This window comes from Thrips palmi, unplaced genomic scaffold, assembly GCF_012932325.1.
Source record: "Thrips palmi isolate BJ-2018 unplaced genomic scaffold, TpBJ-2018v1 HiC_scaffold_5, whole genome shotgun sequence".
NCBI classification, from domain to species: Eukaryota; Metazoa; Arthropoda; class Insecta; order Thysanoptera; family Thripidae; genus Thrips; species Thrips palmi.
Window position 1 is genome coordinate 8,372,274 of NW_023144632.1, and position 15,722 is coordinate 8,387,995.

At 61.2% G+C, this 15,722-nt stretch overlaps 1 protein-coding gene across 1 annotated transcript in view; it reads right to left on the bottom strand.

Moving 5' to 3' along the window:
* Positions 1-1,187: 1,187 nt before the first annotated feature.
* The window catches only part of LOC117651146 (tyrosine-protein phosphatase Lar), a 94,437-nt gene continuing 79,902 nt past the window's right edge, over positions 1,188-15,722 (bottom strand). Inside the window, exons 4-26 of the mRNA XM_034394948.1 lie at positions 14,384-14,734; positions 12,801-13,004; positions 12,383-12,502; positions 12,029-12,225; positions 11,719-11,941; positions 11,151-11,501; positions 10,164-10,460; positions 9,926-10,059; positions 9,633-9,786; positions 9,081-9,208; positions 8,936-8,962; positions 8,557-8,716; positions 7,616-8,409; positions 7,099-7,374; positions 6,416-6,787; positions 5,481-5,975; positions 4,753-5,166; positions 4,123-4,416; positions 3,649-3,813; positions 3,140-3,445; positions 2,620-2,873; positions 2,227-2,362; positions 1,188-1,953 (exon numbers count right to left, since the gene is read on the bottom strand). Coding sequence (XP_034250839.1) covers positions 1,885-1,953; positions 2,227-2,362; positions 2,620-2,873; positions 3,140-3,445; positions 3,649-3,813; positions 4,123-4,416; positions 4,753-5,166; positions 5,481-5,975; positions 6,416-6,787; positions 7,099-7,374; positions 7,616-8,409; positions 8,557-8,716; positions 8,936-8,962; positions 9,081-9,208; positions 9,633-9,786; positions 9,926-10,059; positions 10,164-10,460; positions 11,151-11,501; positions 11,719-11,941; positions 12,029-12,225; positions 12,383-12,502; positions 12,801-13,004; positions 14,384-14,734 — 5,921 coding nt within the window. The 3' untranslated portion in view covers positions 1,188-1,884. The remainder of the gene's footprint in view (positions 1,954-2,226; positions 2,363-2,619; positions 2,874-3,139; positions 3,446-3,648; positions 3,814-4,122; positions 4,417-4,752; positions 5,167-5,480; positions 5,976-6,415; positions 6,788-7,098; positions 7,375-7,615; positions 8,410-8,556; positions 8,717-8,935; positions 8,963-9,080; positions 9,209-9,632; positions 9,787-9,925; positions 10,060-10,163; positions 10,461-11,150; positions 11,502-11,718; positions 11,942-12,028; positions 12,226-12,382; positions 12,503-12,800; positions 13,005-14,383; positions 14,735-15,722) is intronic.

The following is a 15,722-nucleotide window of genomic DNA, read 5'->3' on the forward strand; positions in this document are numbered from 1 at the left end:
TTTCAAAAATAATATCCCTCGTTCTTTATTGCGTTGGGCGAGTCGGCGAGCCGGCGGCCTGCCAAAGGTACGCGTCGAAACTTTGTTTTGATGGACTCCCCTGAGTTGGTTGTTCTTTCATTCCCGTCTTCGGCATAATTGCTGCGTTCCATCGTGCCCAGTTAGTGAGGGTATAAATGTTATCTCTCGGCCCCACGTATTCACCGCGGCGGTGGCAAAGGTGGCGTACACACTGTACTTTGGGCCGCGAGGAGACGAATGTGGGCCGCTCGATGCAGTGTGGACAAAGGTTCGAGTCGTTTCTGTTTCGTCACTCTAAATCGGAAGGCGTCGGAGCGCGCCCCAGGCCATGTCAGCACCTCTCTCTCTCTCTCCCTCTCTCTCTCTCTCTCTCCCTCTCTCTCTCTCCCTCTCTCTCTCTCTCTCTCTCTCTCTCTCTCTCTCTCTCCCTCTCCCTCTCTCTCCTCCAATAGGCACGGATCGGGGTGGTGGTGGTAGGGGTGTGTGGCAAGACACACGTGGCCTCTAGCCCCTACACTGAGAATCCAAACGCTATGAGTATAGCGTCACTGGGTGCCCCATTCCCATGCATTAGCATAGGGCATTTTCGGGATGCAATATGGCTGACGCATTGCACGTATGGTGCGATATCTCAGCTGTATTGCACCGCTATACTCATAGCGTTTGGAATCTCAGTGTAGATAGCCGCCTGAAAGGTAGGCAAATAAGTTCGCTGCGCCACTGTACGTGGGCAAAAAGTGCTCCCCCCCCCCTTAGGCCGGCTCGCTGGATCTGCCGTTCAACGCGCGTAGCCCTGCGGTATGGAGTCTCGCCAGACCGGTGGCTGGCAGTGTCGTCGTACTCTACTCCACGCGCGCGACGGAAGCGTCTCTACTCCACGCGCTGGTCGTGGGGCGTGGAGGCGTCAACAGGTGTCACTGCGGAGATACTCCCTGCGCTGCGCGCCCCACTGGCCCTACCCGCCGCCTGCCAGCGCGTCGATACCCCAGCCTCGCAGTGCCGTGGCGTCTGCGTCTGGCCAGGCGTCTCGCATCCGGAGCATCCCCAATCCGGGATAGCTTTCCCAACTTTTATTTGAGTTCGCCGGAGTCGCCCGGCACTCGTGATTGTGAGTTTATCTTGTCGGGGAAGGAGAAGCAGTAAAAAGAGACACCAAGTACCGCACCTAAAAAGTAAAACATTCATTCAATTTATTCAGTCATTTGTGAACAGTCTATGTACAAAACAATTGTATGCCTGATGGCTTACAAAAATAGGCACAACTCGTAACAATAAATAAAATGGCAGCAAAGGATTTGAATCACTCTACGTAACACAGGTACACAGCGAGTGGCAATTGATTGCTGGCCACATATGCGTTGTCCAAATTAAAACGTTTCACCGAATTTCCAAACATCTACTTACTCGCTTAAGACTTTGTCCAATAATTCGTAACGAAAAGAAATCACAACATTCAAACCATCAAGTAGTTCTATCGACACAATCGAAAGCTTTTCGGGAGGGGGCCACATTCATGTGAACAAGAAACAGCGGTAGACCAACATGGTCTGGGACAAAAAACGTAGCAGAGGATGAAGTACTTAAAACTATGATATGTTTAATCATGCTGGGTTAGGGCTGGCGCACACTGCCAGGGAATATGTATTAAACTACGCCATAGGGCACCAGAGCAGCCAACGCCACGGCAGGCTGGCTGTCAGTCCTCACAACCATTAGGTTTACTCCGAGGAGCGATCATCACAAAATTGGTTTACTAAACCACTAAACGTACGCCGCGCGTCCCTCGGCACGCAACATTTCCACATTGGCAATCAAGTTTTTTCAGTTTCTTTTCCGCCTTTCTCAAATGAGTGGAGTTCGCCTTCACGACCCGTAGTGGTCGAAGGAGCCCAGGTACTGCAGTGAAGACTGGTACAGCAGGTGGTATTGCTCCTGTAACATGGAAAGATGCGTTGAGCAAACAGCACACTGCGAAACCGAGTAACCTGGCTCCACACTCAATGTGCGGGTGTGGGATTTGCAGTGTAGAGTTTGCAGTCTACCGCTAATCCACGCTCCAAGTGTGAAGACTGTAAACTCCACACGTCCAAAGTGCGGAGAATTGCTCCGCACCATGAAGGGCGGAGTTCTCCATACTTGGTATAACAGGAAGTCACGAGGCAACATTGAAAAAAAAAAAGATTGTGCTGCGTAGGCTTCACTCACCAGCGTGCTGACCATGGAGGGGCGCTGCGAGCGCAGCAGGCGCACGGTGCCGAGGACGTCCACCATGCCCTCGTACTGCATGCGCTCCAGCAGCAAGGCCAGCGCGATGAACACGCCGCTGCGGCCCACGCCGCCACTGCAACACGGCGATCGCACGGCGAGCATGAGCGGGGAAGGGGCATACAGTGGGTCAGAAGACCGGTGGAGGCGGCCGCACGGGTTGTGAGAGTCGCTAAATGGGACTCGAACCGAACGTGTGACCACACCAATCCCGGCAAGGACTCCATTGGTGGGGTCACACACTCGGTTCGAGTCCCACTTAGCGACTCTGGAGCTATGGTTGGGCCGCCTGCGCCGAGCTTCCCTTCCCTCCCTGGCGGCCACGGCGCCTACCTGCAGTGCACGGTGATGGGGCCGTCCTGGCCGAACTGCTGCTTGGTCTTGTGCACCTGGCCGATGAAGTCGATGAGGGCGTCGCCCGGCCAGTCGCTCAGGTGGAACTGGCGGATGGTGCGGGACTCGACGTCGTCGCTCACCTTGAACTCGCGCAGCGTGTACGTGGGCAGGTTGTACTCCGCCAGGGGCTCCACCAGCACGGCGCCGTAGCGCAGCGCGCGCTCGGCCGGCCAGTACTGCGTGCACTTGTCCTGCAAAGCAGCGCAGGCAATGAGTGGGCGGGCAACCCAGCCACTGCACTGTGGAACCAAGTTTGGGGAGGTGTGGAATTTGCAGCCGCCTTGGGAGAGCAGAGTTTGCAGTGTAGAGCAGCAGAGACCTTGTCTCTTGGCAGGGCGCAAACGTGAACAACTCCAGGCTGCAAACTCCACACGTCCAAATGCAGAATCACTCCGCACAGGGCAGTGTGGTGTTGCCCACTTTCGGCTGGACAGTGTGGCGGTATGGGGACACATACCTGGCCCTGCTCCTTGAGCTTGGTGAGCATCACGATGATGGCCACGTTGTGCTGCCACACCATGCGCCAGAACTGGGACACGGTGTTGGGCAGCGGGCCCTGCGTCGCGATGTAGGCGTTGCGGGAGCGGTAGCCGTCCAGGAAGGAGGCGTTGATGTAGTCGGCGCCGGGCTCGCCGCCCATGCCGCTCAGGATGACGCGCGCGTGGTCGTACGGCACGGCGTGCGCGAGGCGGTTCTTGCCCCGGTTCGCCTCCATCGAGGCCGACGAGAAAGTGGCGTCCGGCAGCCGCATGGCGTTGAGGCGCTGCGGAGTGCACACTGTCAGAGCTAATTGTGGCGCCAGGCCGGCCAGGCGGGTCGATGACGTCACATCCACTGCCAGGAACGCGGCCGGCAAACCAGACCAGACGCGGCCAGGAGACCGGTGCTTCTGTATCCGCGCCTTTTGGTTGTTACAGTGTGGCCTCCCAGCGTGCAGTCGGTGCGTCCCGGGTGTTGTGAGCGTACCTTGAACTCGAGGTCCATGGGCGTGACCAGCGTGCCGTCCGGGCCGTGCACGGGGGTCTCGAGGCCCTCCAGCTTGGTCTGCAGGTCCCTGGCCAGCACCTCCGAGTGGCCGCACTGCACCGCCTCCAGCAGCGCGTCGTGGATGAAAGAGTACTGCTCCTCGGTCTGGACATGCCATGACATGTCAGGAAACGGAAAAGAGGGGACAACAATTTTTTAACAAATTTTCAGGAGAAACAACACAATTAATGTTATGAATGCTGTAGATGACAAAAAGTTAGAAAAGCGTGAGTAAAATTTTGAGAAGAGTAAGAAACATACGGAGGAAGGTCCTCAGTAACTAAGGGCCACTTTCTTTTAAGCACAAATTTAAATAAATGTTTTGGTGGTTTTTTTTGAAGGTATCGCACAGCAAATTTTCCCAGTTGAAATTCGAGAACGCACTACTACCCCACTCCGGCGAACAGAGCGCACCTGCACCATGTAGTTCCGCTGCGAGCGCAGGCAGGTGACGTGGCCGTACACGTCCACCGTGTTCTCGTGCAGCATCCGCTCCAGCATGGCGTCCACCACGATGAGGCAGCCGGTGCGGCCCACCCCCGCGCTGCAGTGCACCACCAGCGGCGGCAGCACCCCGGCCGAGCCCTGCAGCCGCAGCCCGCGCAGGCGGCGCAGGAAGAGCAGGAAGGGGCCGGGGTACGGGGGCACGCCGTGGTCCGGCCACGACGTGAACTGCAGGTGACGCACCTCCCGCGGCGGGCAGCCCTCCTGTAACGAGCAGCCCATCAACCTCTCTCTCTCTCTAACACACACAAACACACACACTCTGCTCCCTGTCACCCTCTTTCTCTCCCCCCCCCCCCTCTCTCTCTCTCTCTCTCTCTCTCTCTCTCTCACTCTCTGTCAGGGCGTCCAGTGAACTCTACCAGTTTGTTGTCACTTCATGACAAGCGGCTGCACTGCTGCCGGAAATCGAGGGCGGGCCACGTAGCGACGGGTACTGACAGGACTCGTTTCTCTTCCACGGCAAAAGCGTGAACCGAGTTCGGAGACCGGGGCACTGGGCGCGAATCGACGGGGAAAGTAAGACCACACAGCACTTGCCTGCCTGATCGAGAAGGTCCTGAGGGTGTAGTGGGCCAGCTCCTGGTGCAGCACCGCCGTGACCTGGCACTGGCCATACTGCTCGGAGCCGCGCTCGGGCCAGTACTGGTGGCACTTGACGCGCGTGCGCTCCTCCAAGCGGGTCACCATGGCGATGGTCGTGGCGCCCAGCTGCCACACCATGCGCCAGAAGTCGGCGAACGTGTTGGGCATGGGGCCCTGCGTGGCGACGTAGGCGTCGCGCTGCCGGTAGCCGTCGCAGAAGTTGGCGTTGATGTAGTCGGCGCCCGGCTCGTCGCCGTTCAGCACCACGCGGCTGTGGTCGTACGCCACCACGTTGGCGTACCGGTTCTTGCCGCGGTTCACCTCCAGCGACGAGTGGTCCCACGTGAACGTCTGCCCGGGCTCGATGCTCTGCGGCAGGTGGCGGCAGGCGAGGGGTGTTATTGGACGACACCCAGGCGCACAGTGGGCCAGACGAGCCAGAAGGCTGGGCGGACAAAACTCTAAACGCGTTTTGAGCTCCAGAGTCGCTAATCAGGACTCGAACAAACGTGTGACCCCACCAATAGCAATCCGTTTGGTGGGTTCACATGTTCGGTTCGAGTCCCATTTAGCGACCGTGAAACTCAAAACGCGTCCGGGATTTTGACCGCCTCCACTGGTCTTCTAGCCCACTGTGAGGCTCACCGTCAAACTCGGTGGCCTCACACCGCGGGTTTACCCACCTCGTACTCCTGCGAGATTCCGCCGGCGTCGCGCAGGGCGCGCATGTGCTCGGCCAGGCTGGCTACCGGGACGGGCGGGTGGGCCTGCATGGCGGCGGTCTGGCAGTTCTGCCGCCGCACGCGCACCGGGTCGGAGGCCACCGGCGAGTGCGCGTGGGAGACGGACGCCTGGCCGTCGACGCCCTGGTTGGCGATGAGCGGCCTGGTGGCCGGGCCGTCCGGCTCGGCGTCCGGAGCCTTGGCGGGCCGTCGCTTCCGCCTCACCACGTACAGGGCCACCATCAGGATGCAGAGCAGCAGCGCGGCGCCCAGCGGCCCCACCAGCCACATGAGCCCCGGGGACCCCAGGCGCGCCCGCGCACCGCCGCGCACCGCCACGCCGCCCTGCCGCTCCACGGGCACGCTGGGGTCCGGGCGGCGAGGGGCCGCGCCCGGGGGCACCGCGCGCATGGACAAGGACAGCGGCTCGGAGTACGGCGACGACGTGTACAGGTGCTGCGGAAAGGGGCAAGCCGGCGGCAAGCAAACGGTAAGACTCCCTTGCAGCCCTCGAGCGTAGTGCCCTCTGTTTCACAAAAGGCGCGTACCCAGAGGGGCGGGTACGCAGGTCATGAACCCCATCCCTTTTTCTCTTGGGACTGAACGTAGGCAAACCACAGAGCAGCCCGCCTAAAGGTGAGCAACCTTCAGTAAACAGAGGGCCAGAAGACCGGCGCCAGCGGTGAAAACTCTAGACGCGTTTTGAGCTCCAGAACCGCTAAACAGAACTCGAGCACACTGGAGCCCAACGTGTGACCCCACCAATGGATTCCTCGTTGGGTCGGGTGGGGTCACACGATCGGTTTGAGTCCCATTTACCGGCTCTGGAGCTCGGTCTTCTGGCCCGGCGTGCCGCTGTGCGTCTGATCCCCGTCCGCGACCATGCGGTGCGCTACCTTCTGCGGCGTGTCCACGACGGCGCGGATGAAGATGCGGTAGCGCGCCGTGCTGCGCAGCGGCTTGTTGCGGAAGCCGTCGTAGGTCTCGTTGTTGCCCAGGTGGAAGGTGTAGGGGATGTTGCGCTGCGGGAAGCTGGCCGCGATGTAGGGCCGCAGCGGCGCCTCGCGCTCCTCCAGCGACGCGCGCTCCAGGTGGGAGGTGAGCAGCGTGTCCGGGATGGGCGGCGAGTAGGCCGGCACCGGCACTGGCGGTGCGTCCTGACGGTCCGGTCGCTCCGGGGCCTCCACGACTGGCATCGGCTCAGGCACCACCACCAGGTAGTAGTGCGAGATGGGCCCGTACTGCTCGCTGGCCTGGGGCAGGATCACCTGCGGGACGCAGAGGGGAGACAACTTCAGGTGGAGTTCTCAATTTGAAATCCGGGCAAATTTCATGTTTAACTGTAGATGTTTCGTGCACACACTCTTTAGAGGCGCAGGTGACCAAAACTCTAGACGCCTTTTGAGCTCGAGTCGTTAAAAAGGATTCGAACAGATCGTGTGACCCCCTCGATTAGAGAGCAATCCATTGGTGGAGTCACACGTTCGGTTCGAGTCCCGTTTAGGGACTCTGGAGCTCGAAAAGCGTCTCGATTTTTCTTTCTGCGCCACTCTTCGGGACCACCGCGCGCGCGGCGTACCTGGATCTCCTTGCCGAACACGACGCCGTAGAGCGCGGGCTGCACCATGGGCTGCGGCGCGGCCATCTGCGTGGTGACGATGAGCGTGGCGGGCGGGCGGTACGCGCGGTCGGCGGGCACGGCCGTCAGGTTGACGCGGTACGTGGTGAAGGGCTGCAGCTGCGTGAGCTGGTACATGCGCTGGGCCTTGTCCAGCTGCAGGTCGCGGCGCGGCATCAGCTGCGTCTGCGTGATGCCCTGCGCGTCCACGAACAGCTTCACCGCGTCCCACGACAGCTGCGGGCAGAACCACGCGTTACCACCACTCTGCACTGGGGAGAAATCCACACTTTTGGGAGTTCGCAGTCTCTACACCACAAGTGGGAAGTTCTCGATTTTTTCAGTTTGCCAAAGAGGTAGGGGTTCTGTGAGATACTAGTCCGCACTTGAAGTGTTGACGACAGTAAAGTTCGCAAAGTGTGGAGAATCACTCGGCCCCAGGAAGTGGTTTGTCAGTGTATTCGTAGGACCGACGTACCCGGTAGTGCAGCGGGTTGATCTGGATGGCCGGGCCCCATTTGAGGGTGAGGCCGTGCGTGGACACGTCGGAGGCCCTGAGGTCGACGGGCACCTCGGTAGGCCGCACGCGCACCGTGAGCGCGCTGGACAGGTGGCCGAGGCCCTCGCGCGTCCGGGCCGCCACGGTCACGGCGTACTCGGCCAGCCGCTCCAGCCCCACCAGCTCGACGGACTCGGTGAGCCCGACAGACAGCGACTGCCACTCGTCCAGGTCCTCGACGGCCGTGGTGGTGTACAGCACCTGGTAGCCCAGCAGCTTGCCGCGCACCGGCAGCGGCTCCCACCACACCTCCATGCTGTGCTGCGACGTGGCCGCCGCGCCCACCTTGAGCGGCGCCCTGGCCGGCGAGGGCGGCACGCGGACGGTCAGCTTGGGCGAGGCCGGGCCGGCGCCCTGCGACGTGTGCGCCTGCACCTGCACGTCCACGTCGACGCCGTCCTCCAGCCCGGCGAACACGGCCTTGGGGTTTATGGCAGACACGTTCCGGGCGAAGATGACGGTGGGGCTGGAGCCGGAGTAGTCGCCGGCCTTGGTGACGGAGGCCGTGTACACCGTCACGTTGCCGCCGCGCTCCAGCGTCTCGGGGGGATCCCAGGTCACGGCCAGCACGCCGGCGGCCTGCCAGTACACCGTCACGTTGGTGGGCGGCCCCGACGGCCGCCCCTCCGGCATCCACATCGTCAACCTGGCGTCCTGCCCCCAGCCCGCCTGCGTCCTCCCCGCCATGCGGAACTCGTACTGCACGCCGCGCTCTGCAAGCACCAAGACACCGAGAATATAAGCATGTCTTGGTAAAATATTTGCGCAAACTAGTGTGATCCTGCGAGAATGGTAATTGTACGGACATTGTCACTGGCTCCAAAAGTGTCAATATGGACCCAGTCCGTCCCGCCACTCACCCAGGTCATCCAGGATGGCGCGCTGGTCCGCCGCGTTCTTCAGGAGCTCCTTGGGGGCGGGGTCGCCGACGGGGCCGTAGAGGAGGCGGTAGCCGATGACGGGGGTGGCGGACTGCGGTGGCATGAGCCACGTCACTTCCAGCGGCGGCGCGGGGCTGCGCTTGCCGGCGGAGGGCGCGGTGGTGGTGGGCACGGTGGAGCTGCGCGCCAGGAAGCGGGCGTGGATGCGGCCGCGCGCGGGCACGCCGCCGCGGGTGCGGACCGCGTCCGGCGCGCTCAGCGTGCCGCGGGTGTCGCGCACCAGCGCCGCCACGCGCACCGCGTACTCCGTGTCGGGCTGCAGCGCGCCCACCTCGGCCTGCGTCTGCGTCGCCGGCACCTCCACCTCCACCGGCACGGCGTCCTCCTGCGCAAGGCACGGCCGTCGTGAGGCGCGTGAAACACGAGCCTCGCCGCCAGCGGACAGACTGCGGCCTGCGGGGCCCGCGCGGGGCCCGCGCGGGCAGCGCGCCGCCACACTGTACCTGGTTGGACTCGAGCAGCACGACGAAGCCCCTCGTCAGGTTCGCCCCGGCAGTCGGCGGCTTCCACTCCAGCCGGATGGCCGTGGTGTTGATGGGCCACGTCTTGATGTCCTTGGGCGCCGGCAGCACTGCAACACCAGTCCGTTAGTACACTGTGGGAGCAAGCACTCGTGTAAATTTTGTCAGAATGTCAGAAACATGTTTGAAATCCTGATCAACTGACCGCGCACTTCTGAAATCTGACATTCTTCTGATATTGTTGGCCTGAGTTGTACAGAATGTCAGAATGAGTTTCTGACATTCTGACAAAATTCACACGAGTGCGTGGAGGTGAGGAGTTTGCAGACTCCGCACTTGGAGGCGCAGAGTTTGCAGACAGCACACTTCAAGTGGGGGGGTTCTCCGCGTTGGACCTTGCCAGGAGATAGAGGCTCGGTGAGCCACTCACTCCACCCCAAACGTCCAATCGCCGAGCGTTACTCCGCACCAGGAAGTGAGGCGTTCTCCACGCTCGGTTTTCCTGGCGCGCCGCGTTGCCGCGTTGTCACTCACCCAGGGGTTGCGTCCGCACGGCCAGCGGGGTGGTGGGCGCGCCCTCGCCGCGCGGCGAGCGCGCCGCCACCCAGGCCACGTACATGGAGCCGGGGTATAGTGTTTCCAGGAGCGCGCCGCGGCTCCCGGGGGACAGGCTCAAGTGGTGGCGCTCCTGCAGGACCGGAGCGGAGGCAAGGACGTGAAAAAGACGCGAGGGTGACGTGCGGCGCGAGCAGGCCGCCGTGGACTTGTCTTGTCCGCCGCGCCGCGGATTCACACGAGGAAGCCACTACCAGTGGCGTAGCGCTTACCCGGGAGTACGTGTCGTTCCAGTACAACTCGTAGCTCACGATGTCCTCGGCCAGCGGCGACGGCGGCGACCACTCCAGCCGCGCCCAGGACGACGACACGCTCGCCAGCCGGAACTTGTTCGGCGACCCCGGCACTGCAAGACGGCAGGGGATCAGAGCACTGTGAAACCGACACTTGAAAGTGCAGAGTTTGCAGTCTCCAGAGGCATTCTCTACACTGGCTTAGTGCCGTGCGTACCTCCCTGCTGCGTCTTGACGAGGGCCGGCACGGACGGCGGCCCCGCGCCCACGGCGGTGAGGGCCTGCACGCGCACCCAGTACACCTGGTGCGGCGTGAGGCCCGAGACGGTGGACAGCCGCGAGTCGTCCACCGACTGCTGGCTCCAGAGCGGCAGCGGCAGCAGCGGGTGCGTCGTGAAGTAGACCCGGTAGCCGCTGACCGGCCCACTGGGCGAGGGCGGCTCGTCCCACTGCACCAGCAGCGTGGTGGAGCTGAGCGGACGCACCTGCAGCCCGCGCGGCGCCTCCTCCGTTTCTGCGGGAAGGCGCCACGTCACTCTAAATTGATTCATGGAGGTTCAAGAAACCGCGAAAACACACGCTTAAAACCCTACGACGTATTTTTAGCGTACATGGTTCAAACCAATTAAGTTTGTCATAGAAAGAAGTAGTTCGTAAATCACGAAGTATTTTCTTTGTAAGCTTATGCTCAAAATACTTTGTTAAGACAAAGTAAGGTTTGTAAGGCTTTCAGAGTGCACGAAAACAGTGCTGCTCCCCCCTTAGAACGGCATGCGCAGTTACAATCATGTCGGCTGCACTGGGTCGCCTACTCGTATTTCTGGTTCCTTTCTACCAGTTTCGTTGACTGACAGTTGACTGACAGGCCGGCTATTTTCATCCATTGTGCAAGAAGCGCGCGAAAGCCAATCCACGCTTCCAATCCAATGCATTCGCCATCAGGCTGGAGTGGCCACATCGGAAAGAGCAGCAGTCGCACTAGGTATGCGGAGGCGTGAAAGTTCCGCAGTCTCTGCACTTGGAAGAGCAGAGTTTGCAGTTCCCACACTGCAAGTGCGGAGTTCTCCACGTTTGCACCATGCCAAGAGACAGAGGCTGTGTGCAGTGCGAGTGACTCCAAACTTGAGGTGTGGCGATTGCGAACTCCACACGTTCACAGAGTGGGGCATGGAGGTGTTGGTTTGACAGTGCAGGCGGCACTCACGAGGGACGTCGAAGGGAGAGTCCTCGGCGTGCAGCGTGGTGAAGGCCAGCGGCTCGGAGTGCGGGCCCCTGCCCAGGGCGTTGACAGCCACGACGCGCACCTCGTACTTGGTGTTGGCCGTCAGCCCGCGCAGGGTGTAATGCAGCGAGCTCACGCCCTTCACCTCCTGGAAGATGCCGCCGGCCACGCCCACGCCGGAGCCCTTCGTGAAGCCCCTGGCCGCCGCCGAGCCCTTGACGCGGAACTGCAGCGCGTACTCCCGCGGCTCGTCGGCGGGGCTGCGCCAGCTCAGGCGCGCCGACGTCGCGGTGACGTCATACGCGCGGAGAGCCAGCGGCGGGCCCGGCAACGCTGTGGGCAGAGAGTTGAGTCAACAGAGACGCAAGTGACGCACACAGCGGATCATCCCGGGCACACACTGTGAAACCAATCGGGAGGTGCGGAATTTGCAGTCTCCGCACTTGGAGGGAACTGCAAACTCCACACATCCGAAAGCAGAGAATTTGTGCGTGGCGTTCTCCGGGTTGACAGCGCGAAGGCCGGCGGCCCGGCAGCAGAGAGCACTCACTCTGGACTCTGATCCTGGTGGTGCTGTGGATGACGCCGAGGGCAGACGTGGCGACGCACGTGTAGTTGAGGTTCTCCTTGATGTTGTTGAGCACGACCGACGCGGCGCCCAGGGTCCCGTCGGCCCTGTCCGGGCGGTGCGTAGACGTCTCCTGCTCCTCGGTGTTCATCGGCACGTGCTCCGGCACCAGCAGCAGCTCGTTGTCCTCCTCGTCCTGGTAGTCCTGCAGGCGCAGACCGACGGCAAGGACGTCTCAGAAAAGGCACAGCAGGCGACAAAAAGAAGCAGCACTGTCTTGCAGCCGTCTCACCTGGTCCTCTTGGGGCTGGTCCGCCATCGGCCAGTCCATGCGCCGGTCGTTCAGCATCGCGTAGTCCTTGGAGAGGTGCCAGCGCAGCCGCGGCATGGGGGTCCCCGAGGCCGCGCAGGTCAGGTTGATGTGGGCACCGATCTGCACTTCGACCTCGGCCGGCGCCGGCAGCGTGAAGTAGGGTTGCACGCGGCGCACTGCAAACACACGCAATGACGGCGTCACGACGGGCCGCCCGGCATCGCTCTGTCTCTCTCGCACTCACGGGCCGTCCCCTCATGGGTGCGAGAGACACGGAGCGACAGAATCAGTCTGCGGGTCCCGGGTTCGAGTCCCACGCAGGTCGTTCCCCACCTTTCACGTAGAGCTGGATGGGCGCGCTGAACTGCGACCCCACAGTGTTCTCCGCGACGCACTCGTAGCGGCCCTGGTCCGACTCCTTGGCCGCGGACACGTTCAGGGACCCCGAGGGGCCTGCAGCAGCAACAAACAAACGGAGTCAGCGCGAAGCCATCAGGGACTGTTATTGAACGAATGTGACGTCATAGTCGTTAGAACGTGTCGAACTTCATGACATTAAAGAGTTCATGAAGTCACATTCGTTGAACACCAGTGCAGAACCACCCACAAAAAAGGGGGAGGCGAAGGGGTGACTTCCCCTCTCACGGCACCTCGATCATCCGCCTGAAAAGCGGACGAAAAACCACGCTTTGCCGCGCTAGACACAAAGTTGCCTCTCGGTCCCGCAAGGCAGGGCGGCAGGGCGACTCACCCGGCGCGTTGATGACGGCCACGCGGCCGCCCAGCTTGTGCAGGGCTTGCAGCGGCACGCCGTCCTTGAGCCAGGCGATGGTGGGCAAGGGGTTGCCGGTGGCGGAGCACGGCAGCACCACGGAGTGGCCCGCCTCCACCACGCGGGACGTCAGCGAGTCCGAGATGGCGGGCGACACCACGGGGAAGCCGGGCAGGCCCTTGCCTGTCAACACAACGCACTCTCAGAACATGGACAAGCATTTCGAGCCTACGGCGGAAGGGCCACCACTCAAGTTTTTAGAAAACACAAAAAGACTACCGTAAAGACAGGAAATTTGGGCCGCCAGTGGGTAAAGTTGACCACCCATGAAATTCTTCTAAATGATAGGCTCGAGCCAAGCCCCCCTCAAAGGCCGCATCTGGATCCACCACTTTACAGCACGCCGTTGCAACATCGTATGTGCCGCCGATGGTAGATTGGCGGTGTTGCCCCGCCTCCCTAGTTTCTGCCAGAGGCAGGACGCCATCCTTCCGCGACGTAATGAACTCCGCCGCGGCGCGCAGCAGCGCAGGGCAGGCCCCCAGGTGGCACCCCACCCTCCCCCCTCCCCCGACTACCTGATGCGCTGTCGGTCACCCTTAACACTGCAATTAGTCAGCACTTTGCGCCACCGCCAAGTCACCGCGCGGAGGGCTGCCGAGGGCAGGGCGCGGGATGAGGCAGCGAAAGGGGAGGAGAGGTCCCTCAGGGGAGAGGGGCAGGGGGGGGGGAGGTCGTCTCAAGATAAAAGTGAGGTCGTGGCTTCACCTGGGCCGTTTTCACCCTGCCGGGCTATATATCTCTGCGGCGAGGGCGGAGGCGCGCTCTGGAGCCGCGCGGCCCCGACGAGCTCGCCGGCCCGGTTCGCTTGCTGCGCCCGCAGGCCGCAGGAGCTGATTCCGAGGGCCGTTTTGGCCGATCCGCCTCTGCCGCACCTACACGGGCCACCTCACGAGTGCGAGAGAGACGGAGCGAAGGAAACGACTCTCGGATTCTCTCGCCCGGCTGGCTCTGCTGCGTTCCGCCGCTCCCGCGCCACAATACGCTGCTGCCGGCCGGCGCACAATCGCGGCCTGGGGACCCGCTTCCCCACAGGACGCTGCCGAGCCGTGCCGTGCCCGGCGTGTCAGCCAGCCGTGTCTGGCCGGCTGGGACGACCTCCAGCGAGAAATGCACGGCAACGGCAACGCGCGTGCCCGAGCCGCCGAGGCGGACTGGAGGGGGGGCACTCGTGAAATCCCAGACATAAGTGCATGATGTATGACCAGCAGCGCAGAGCGGCCCGGCGGGATCACCACATCAGGTACAAGCCGAGAAAAGGGCCGTAAACTCACACACACGGACACACACACACACGCACGCGCTCGCTCGCTCACACACAGACACACACAGCCACACACAGACACACACACAAACGTACAAAACCCGCGACCGTCCAGCCAGCTTTCCTCGTCGAAGACTCTGGTAGGGAACATGCAAGGTGGATTGCATGCGGGGCCTGAGTGGCGTCCTCCTCCTCCTGTTCCTCAACCCGGATGTGGGGCAGCCTCGAGGGCACTTACCGTCAAGCACGGTGAGCTGGGCCTCGGCGCTGACGGCGTCCCCGGCGCTGTTCTCGGCGACGCACACGAAGATGGCGCCGTCCCGGGGCTGCACGTTCTGGATGCGGAGGAGGCGCGCGCCCCCGGCCGCCGCCGAGGCCACCTTGCCGCCGACGGGCGGCCCGGGCGGCCCGGGCAGCCGCAGCACCTTGGCGCGCTCCGTCAGGGCGGCCGCCGCCGCCGCGCCGCTCCGAGAGCGCCGCCGCCAGCGCAGCAGCGGGGGCGGGTCGCCCTTGGCGGCGCACAGGAAGAAGGCCACGCCGCCCGCGCGCACCACCTGGGGCCGCGGCCGCACCGTGATCTCGGGCGGGTCTGCGGAACGGAAAGAACATGTCGTGCAGGCAGAGGAAGCCAATCCACCAATCGTTTCAAATTCACTAAAATTCATCAAAATTCATCAAAATTCTTCTCAAAATTCACACTGTAAATGTCTTACAGTGAAAGGCTGCACCTACATATTATGGTGGAGATATTCTCCATAATACCAACGAAATTCGCCAAAAAAAAAAAATTTCTGTCTTCCTTCGGGTTTTTCCTTGAGGTATTCCACTCATTCAATAGCGTTTTCCGTTGCAGTCTATCAATAATACTTCGATACCTCCTAGCAACAGACACGTACTTCGGAGACGCTTCTCAAAACTCACGTACTTTCAGCAGCTTGTGCAACAAACACGCAGTTTCGCCATTTCTAGTCAAAAAGCACGCAGTTTGCGCATTTTCGTCCTCGCGGGCACGGAAATACATTTTGGGTAACTTTCATGGTTGTGCTAGTGAGGTGCAGTCACTAAGTCACCATTGATAACCTGGAAACGGTTTCAGGAACGATCTGTCGTTAAATATAGGCCCACCTTTAACCTCCAAACTTCCTGTAATATTTCAATGCAGATCACTCCTGAAACCGTTTTGAGGTTATTAATGGTGACTTAGTGACTGTACCTCACTAGCCCAACCATGAAAAATACCCAAAATGCATTTCCGTGCCCGCCAGGACGAAAATGCGGAAACTGCGTGCTTTTTGACTAGAAATGGCGAAACTGCGTGTTTGTTGCACAAGCTGCCGAAAGTACGTGAGTTTTGAGAAGCGTGCCCGAAGTACGTGTCTGTTGCTAGGAGGTATCGACTTCTTTTCATTGTTTCCATGGTGGGTCAACTGAGGCTAACAACCGAGGGGGGAACAGCTTCCCACATTCATTGTACAAAATTTGACCACATTCCACATTCAGGCGCCAAAAACGCCTGTAAGTAGGCAACATGTGTGGCAAAAACTCCAGAAATCTTGCACATTCTTGCACATTCACAC